The sequence below is a fragment of the Otolemur garnettii genome, unplaced genomic scaffold, assembly GCF_000181295.1.
Source record: "Otolemur garnettii isolate 467f Iridium unplaced genomic scaffold, OtoGar3 scaffold00099, whole genome shotgun sequence".
NCBI classification, from domain to species: Eukaryota; Metazoa; Chordata; class Mammalia; order Primates; family Galagidae; genus Otolemur; species Otolemur garnettii.
Genome location: NW_003852494.1, coordinates 898203 through 906435, shown reverse-complemented (window position 1 = coordinate 906435; position 8233 = coordinate 898203). Strand labels below are relative to the sequence as shown.

Here is an 8233-nt window from a genome sequence, read left to right as displayed (position 1 = left end):
GACCCTGTCTCAAAAAAAAAAAAAATATTATTAATATAATGTTATTAATTAATAATAATTATATTAATTTTATATAGGCTCTTATTAGTTAACACGTATATTGCCCTAACCACTTGTTAGCAGTTTAACACAGATTAAGCCATTGAATCCTCACAATATAGTATAAGGTAGGTTCCCTTATTATCCCTACTTTACAGATGAGGAAATTGAGGCATAGAGAGGTTAAGTAGCTTGTCCACACAGTTGGGGGAAGGTGAAGGCAGTTCTTTTAACTGCTTGAGTCTTGGGAAGAGGTAAATTTCAATACAAATTTTAGTAAAATGTGGAACTTAGAAACAGGCCTGAGAGATTACACAGGGACTATTTTAAATAAATTCAGTAAAGTTCACTAATAAGGTCAACAGGACCATCACTTGCTCATGTAGAACCTTTGGAAAATTACCAAAGGTTCCCCTTCTTCTAGACATGTTACTGCACCTGCCAGAAAAATTTCATAGTCAAGAGAACCTCCATAGCTGACCACCTCCCTACATTGACCACCTCCTTAAGTTGATCAATTTTCATAGACTGGGCATGCACCACGTTTGTTACAGTCCCTTGGATAGTCAACTTACAGAGGTTCTACTGTATACTGTATTTTTTTTTTTTTTGAGACAGAGCCTCAAGCTGTCCCTCTGGATAGAGTGCCATGGCATCACAGCTCACAGCAACCTCCAACTCCTAGGCTCAAGTGAGTCTCCTGCCTCTGCCTCTCAAGTAGCTGGAACTACAGGTGCCCACCACAACGCCCAGCTATTTTTTGGTTGCAGACATCATTGTTGTTTGGCGGGCCCAGGCTGGATTCAAACCCGCCAGCTCAGGTGTATGTGGCTGGCACCTTAGCCACTTGAGCCACAGGTGCCAAGCCTGTATACTGTATTTTAAAAAAAATATAACAAGACACTTAACTGCCACCTGCTGGAAACACTATTGCAAAAATAAATACACATTTTATGATGAATTTTATGAGACTGGTATCTCTTAGACGACCGTATGTGGTGGCCATTCACACCACAGTAAACTGATGCTCTGACCAGATCTCTATGCATTGTGTGAAAGGCAGAACACAGAGTCGGAGAGACCTGGCTTTGAACCCAGACTCTGGCCTTTAGCATTGGTGTTGATATTATTGACAAGTGACTTCCTTGGGCCTCAGTTTTCCTCTCTATAAAATGATAATATTAGTCCCTACCTCATAGGGTGATTGAGAGAATGAAATGAGTCAAGTGTTTAATAAATGATAGCTGGTTCTTTCTCACAGGGTATTGGAGGTGATTTGGACAAGGGGGGGGGAGATGGAGCCCCCTGGAAAGTAAGCCCAGGAGCTGGGGTGCAGGGAGTGGCTAAAAGACCTCCTTACCTCCTCCTTGGAAAACCTATCTGCCTGCGTGGTCAGCATTTCCCGAACGCTGCAGAGAGAGAGAAGCAGATGTTGGTGTCAGGTGTATATGGTGGAGGGAGCAGGGAATTCCCCTCCTCCCTACAGACCCCACTCACTAATCAGCCTTCAGCACCCCTTTGCCTTCAGGATCAAACACTTTGAATGCATTGAGAATGGTCTCCTCAGGGTCTGCTCCTGAAACAGCAAACAGAATTTATGAGTGCCATGGGTGGCTGGGAGCCCAGGGCACTCCAAGTGGCAGGGCCCAAGTTTCCCCAGAGAAGAAAGGGCAAGAGCAAGTACTCCTCTGAGCACTTAACCTCAGTATTGTGAAAGAGAGGGCTGAGCAAATCTAAGATCAAACATGACCTAGAGTTAGAAAGACTGAGCTCTGAATCCTGACCTTGGCACTTGCCTCAGACAAGTGACTTTCTGAGCCTCAGTTCCCCATCTCTATACCGTGGATAAGACCAGAACCTACTTCCTAGATGCTGCTAAATGTTAGTTACTGTTTTTAGCCTAGGGTTTTTTTTTGAGACGGAATCTTGTTTTTTTGAGACAGAGCCTCAAGCTGTCCCCCTGGGTAGAGTGCTGTGGCATCACAGCTCACAGCAACCTCCAAATCCTGGGCTCAAGTGATTCTCCTGCCTCCACCTGCCAAGTAGCTGGGACCACAGGTGCCCGCCACAACGCCCGGCCATTTTCTGGTTGCAGCCATCATTGTTGTTTGGTGGGTCCAGGCTGGATTTGAACCCACCAGCTCAGGTGTATATGGCTGGTGTCCTAGCTGCTTGAGTCACAGGCACCAACTCTTTTTTTTTTTTTTGCAGTTTTTGGCCAGGGCTGGGTTATGAACCCTTCACATCTGGTATATGGGGCTCGCGCCTTACTCCTTTGAGCCACAGGTGCTGCCCCAGGCACCAACTCTTGAGACAAAATCTCGCTCTGGCACCCAGGCTAGAGTGCTGTGACATCATTATAGCTCACTGCAACTTCAAACTCCTTGTTGGCCGGACCTATCCTGTCTCAGCCTCCTAAGTAGGTGGGACTACAGATGCATGCCATGATGCCCAGATACTTTTTCTTTTTCTTTCTTTTTTCTTTTTAGTAGAGATGAGGCGGGTCTTATTTTTGCTCAGGCTGGTCTTGAACTTCTGGCCTCAAGTGATCCTCCTGTCTTGGCCTCCCAAGGTGCTGGGATTATAGGCATGAGCCATCATGCCCAGCACTGTCTTTATTCTTTTTTCCAGTGGCACTTTGTGTCCTTAAAGGCTGTACGTCTTCTGCCAACCCCTGTCTGTTCTCTTAATACCTTTATTCATGCCCAAAGGTGAAGACACACATACACACACAAACACACACACAGAAGCTTACCCTTAAGTTTCTCACCAAACATTGTCAGGAAAACAGTAAAGTTGATTGGACCCGGAGCTTCCTTGAGCATTTCATCAATTTCTTCATTTTTCACATTCACACGCCCTAGGGCAGAAAACACACACTTAGAGACTCTGAGCTGGGGGAGAAATAGCCACTAGGACACTGGCATTTGTCCCTGTTATTCCACATTAAGGAATCTAGTCTAAGAATAATCAGAGATGGGTGGACAGAGACAATGATCCACGTGAGAAGATGTTCCTGATTGTGTTAGTTATAATAACCAGATGACAGGATCCAACAAACATCTGATGTGGGGAGAGGTAAGTTATTTTTAAAATAGTATCTTCAGAACCTGGAACATTTTATAGAGATATTTTAATTTTTTTACTTGAATGGGAAATGCTCATATTGCAAATTAGCCCTTCTCTGTTGGAGGTGGGAGAGACTTGTCAACATCCCCCAAGGGAAAATTTTCAATTTATATCTGCCATAACTCACAGCCTCAGAGATTCTGATATACCTGCTCTAATCCTTCCATAAGCCCACTTTTGTGCAAATTATAAAAAGCCACCCCTTCTTAAGACAATTTATATTTTAAAAATAAATGTCAATAGTGTAGTTTCCTGTAGAATTGTGCAGTGTACAACTTGTGCAGCGGTGTATGATGGCCCTTAGTTCTAAGGATGGGAGTTGGTAGTGGTGGTGGGTGGCAGATTTGACATGTTTATCTTGAAAAAGCTCCATGTACTCATGCTCACACTGTTGAGATGATACATTTAAAAAGGTGAATTCAAAGTAGAATGATTTTAATTATTTAAAAAACCCAAACCAGATGTTGGATGTGCCTAGAAAGACTCAGGAAAGAGACTGAAATGTTAACAGTGCAGTATGACCTTGTGGGTAATGTTTTCTCCTTTATACTTTTCTGAATTTTCTAAATTTTCTATTTAGAAAATAGAAAATGACATTGCATTCAAAACCACACCAAAAAATTACTTCAAAAGAAAAAAAATATGTGAAGACACCCAAAGACTAAATACTTCTTTCTCATCCTCTTAAATTTATCTTAAAGGCCAGTTACAGTTAAAAGGCCAGCCCTTTTGTTAGAAAATGGTACACTCGGCTCGGCGCCTGTGGCTCAAGTGGCTAAGGCGCCAGCCACATACACCTAAGGTGGCGGGTTCAAATCCAGCCCGGGCCTGCCAAACAACAATGACGGCTGCAACCAAAAAATGGCCAGGCGTTGTGGCAGGTGCCTGTGGTCCCAGCTACTTGGGAGGCTGAGGCAGGAGACTCGCTTGAGCCCAGGAGTTGGAGGTTGCTGTGAGCTATGAGGCCACAGCACTCTACCCAGGGGGGTAGCTTGAGGCTCTGTCTCAAAAAAAAGAAAATGGTACACTCTTGAACTTTTTAGATGGTCCCATATACTGCTTCTCATGAGTGTGGGATAAGGAAACCATCATGCTGGGTGAGAGGAGGGCTTGAAGGGGCAACGTACCAAGAGCAGCAAAGGTGTCTCTTAGATCGTTCTTGTCAATGAAGCCGTCCCTGTTCTGGTCCATGATGGTGAAGGCCTGAGAAGGGAGGTGATTTGCTGGTCAACTCGGGAGAAACTGGGCACAGTTGCTGGAGAGGTTGGGCCAAGGACCAGGAGAAGTGAGATTCTGGGATCTTCAGGGAGCATGATAGGGTGTTAGATCAAGAGTCAACAATTGAAAATAGCCTGGTAGTTGCTCCAAATGAAAGGCCCAGTGTTACTCTGTGCCCCAGCAATTCCACTGCTAGGTATATAAACACAAGAGCTGAAAACATATGTCCACATAAAAACCTGTATTCCAATGTCTATAGCAGAATTATTCATAATAGCCCCAAACTGGAAACATGCCCATCAATTCATGAAAGGATAAAAAGAATGTGGCCTCTCCATGCAATGGAATATTATTCAGCAGTAAAAAGGAAGGAAATTCTGACACATGCCACATGGATGAAGCTTGAAACATGATGCGAAAGAAGCCAGGCACTGAAGGCCACACATTGTACAATTCCGCTCCTGTGGGCTATCCAGAATAGGCAAATCCATCAAGACAGAAAATGGATTAGTGGTTTCCAGGAGCTGGGGGAGGGAGGACTAGGAAGTAATTGCTGATGGGTCTGGGGTTTCCTTTGGAGGTGATGGAAATGTTCTGAAATTAGATAGTAGTGATGTTTGTGAGTCTACTAAAAATCATTGAATTGTACACTTTAAAAAAGTGAGTTATACTGTATGTGAATTACATTTCTATAAAGCTTTTTTTTTTTTTTTTTAAAGTTAAAAACTGGGCTTATCTGGCTTTCCCACTTGGGAAGCCTGGAACCAATGATCCTCTCCAGCTCCCCGGAGACTCCCAGAACTTTATAAATGCCCGAGTATTTTACAGATGAGGTGTCTTGGCTACATTCTTTTGAGTTCTTTGCTGCAGCTGGTTCCTGAAAGTCTTTGCACCACCCCCTCCACACACACACACCCAGCAGCTGATCTCATTCCAGAGTTGGGGACAGATTGAGGAGAGGTGGGTATAGCTTTCTCCCTGGAAAATGACTATTTCAAGTTCTGGTATGACACTTGTCCTAGGAATTTCTCTTTCCCTAGTGGCCTATGGGATATGGAATTCCTGCAATCTGACTGCCAATGGGGACAAAAGATGCGGTGTTCATGTCCTGTTTGGAGGTCCCAAATGTTTTCCCCCTTGATAGCAAACACATTGGCCTCTTGAGCATAGCTGTGACACATTTTCCTCTGGAGGGTCAAATGGGAGTATGGATGACTCAGGACAAGCCCTCACCACTGCTGGAAAATTAATCCAGAATCTGTCCTTCCAAGTCCATGGGCAGTGGCTTACTTTTGCCTAATTTGTACTTAGCTTTGCTTAATAAAGCTCATTCCCATCAAATGTGACAGGGTTTCATCTTGGCTGGTGTTCAGTAATAGAAGATTGAAAATTTTGAAAAGGCAAGAAATATTGCCTTTTACTTCATGGATTGCAGAAAGAAAACAAAAAAATTAACTATTAATATGCAATGCTCATGGAAATGTAGGGAAAAAGTACTCTCTTGTGGGGACTGACGGGAGGAGGAATTAGTGCAGTGATTCTGGAGGGCAATTTGGACCAGCAGTTCTTCTTGGTTTTAGCTTTTTTTGTTTACTTTTTCAGTTCCTTTGATCCAGAAGTTCTGCTTTTAGGAATTTGCCATAAGGAAATAACCAGAGATATGAACAAAGAGGCGTTATTTATAATAGTAAAACCCGACTAACAAGTGTAACATCCAACCAGAGGAAATGGTTTAAATAAATGATAGAAAGTTTGATGCTGAATTTGTTAAAGAAAAAAAAAATTCAGGTACTAATCAGCAGGCTTAAAAGATTGTAATGTTGTTTAATAAATATATAAATAGATAACAAGAATAACTTAAAGGTACATACGAAAATGCGAACGAATTATCTCTGGGTAGTAGAATTGTAGGTGGTTTTTATTTTCTTCTTTGTGTTTTTCTGCAAAGTTCCCCTACATTTTCAACAAGGAATATGTTTTACTTGGATAATCAGTGAAAGTTATTAGGAATGATTTCCTTAAATGATTCATATATACAAATTCAGACTGAATTGGGATTGTTTAGAGATAGAGACATCCAATCAAAAGGCCCCTGATGGGAATATGGGACAAAAGGAAGGTTCCCTCTAACAGCTGGGGTTTCTATCCAAGTGGACAATTAAGCAGCTGCACCCACCTCCTTAAATTCCTGGATTTGGGTCTGTTCAAACATGGAGAACACATTGGAGTTGGCGCCCTCAGCTCTCTTCTTGGCTTTCTTAGGTGCCTGGGGAGGAAAGAGTGTTGATTAGCAGAGTCGAAGGCTAGGAATTAGAAAACTAGATCAGGCCCCCTCTCTGGGCGAGTTAGTCCATCTTGTAGGGCTCAGCGGCTCATCTGTGAAATGGGTGACAGTGCTCACACGATGACGCTGGAGGGAGCAAAGGACGCAACATCAAGTTCCTCCATCAGCCTGCTCCTGGTGGGTCCTAGGAGACTGTGGCTCTTACAGTGTCTACTTTGCAAATGAGGAAGGGGTGAAGGTATGTCTCTAGGGATGGAGCCCACACCTCCGGATCAGCCCCCAGCAGGGTCCAGCTGCTTTTGTTCCAATGCATTTCACAAAAAGCTTAGTAATGCACAGGAGGAGAATTGATTGGAAAAAGTCAAGCAAGACGAAAGAATGGCTTTTCAGGGTGTTAAAATCCAACTGCTCTCCCACCCCACAACTTTCCCTCGATTCAGGTGGCAGTGAAATCTCATCTCTAAATGCTTTGTCCTCACACCATATCAACAGTGCAGAGAAGAGTGAGGTAACCTTTCTCCCCAAACCCACTTCTCTCTGAGTTTAAAAAACAGCAAATGTTTAAGCACTGTGCAGACATTGTTATTATTTTGTTTAATTCTCGTAACTGCTCTGTCCCATCAATGCTATTACTGCCATGCCCATTTTACAGGAGAGTAGAGGGTAGGCAACTGAGGCTCAGACAGGTTGGGCCACTGGTCTGAGGTCTCACAGCCACAGAAAGGCAGAGCTGGAGTTGAACTTGGGTGTTCTGACTCCAAAGTTCATGTCCCTAACTTCTCTCTTGTGCTGACCCTGGTTTGGGGGCTGTCTGTTTTGGGAGGGGGACACCTAACCAAACATCACAGAAAGAAAGGTTTGTAATTTGCAAGTTCAAAAGGTAAAAACGAAAAGATTCTTTTCCCTAGCTGCCTGAACAAGAGAAAAGAATTACAGTTTGATCCTTAAAAGCATTCAATCCCATTTTGCAAGCCCTGGGAGTTATTGATTCCTCGAGAGGTCAGTAGACAAGCCATAAAAAAGCCAACTCTCTTATTTTGTTTTTGTGAGTCCCCGGGAGCTGCTGTTATTTGTGGCCTATCAGGGCATTGATTGGGGTTCCTCTCTGTGCACAGAGCCAATGGGGCTTTTTCCACAAGGAGTTGGAGTCCTGGAAAGCCACCTTGCTTCCCCCTCTGCTAAGGTCCTTTGCCTATAGGTGGCTTCCCCTTGTCACCCACCCGGCATCATGCTACTCACCATGGTAGAAGGGACCCAGCACTGCTTTCTGAGAAGAATTCCACACGCAACCCAGCCCTCCTCAGCCTGGGAACAATAAATACTTCCTCCTTGTGTTTAAAAATAACCCCATGACCACTTTTGGCAGTAATAGGTAAGGCAGACACCACCTAAGCACCCCCCCCATTCCATGCCGTTCTTCTGAAGTAAGAGCAGCTCACTCGTCACTGGGTGACACGTGAGCCCCCAAAAGGCATTCAAGGTTAAAGAGACAGCGGCTGGGTCACGGTCATGGGGAGAGATACTGTGAGCTTTCTGCAGCACATTTGTGCTTGTCAGTTTTGA

At 43.9% G+C, this 8233-nt stretch overlaps 1 protein-coding gene across 1 annotated transcript in view; it reads right to left on the bottom strand.

The window, feature by feature from the left end:
• The window catches only part of MYL2 (myosin light chain 2), a 9022-nt gene extending 1045 nt beyond the window's left edge, over positions 1-7977 (bottom strand). The window contains exons 1-6 of the mRNA XM_003795990.3: positions 7910-7977; positions 6563-6652; positions 4296-4371; positions 2795-2899; positions 1537-1615; positions 1400-1448 (exon numbers count right to left, since the gene is read on the bottom strand). Of these exons, the coding sequence (XP_003796038.1) occupies positions 1400-1448; positions 1537-1615; positions 2795-2899; positions 4296-4371; positions 6563-6652; positions 7910-7912 (402 nt within the window). The 5' untranslated portion in view covers positions 7913-7977. The remainder of the gene's footprint in view (positions 1-1399; positions 1449-1536; positions 1616-2794; positions 2900-4295; positions 4372-6562; positions 6653-7909) is intronic.
• Between the last annotated feature and the right edge of the window lie 256 nt (positions 7978-8233).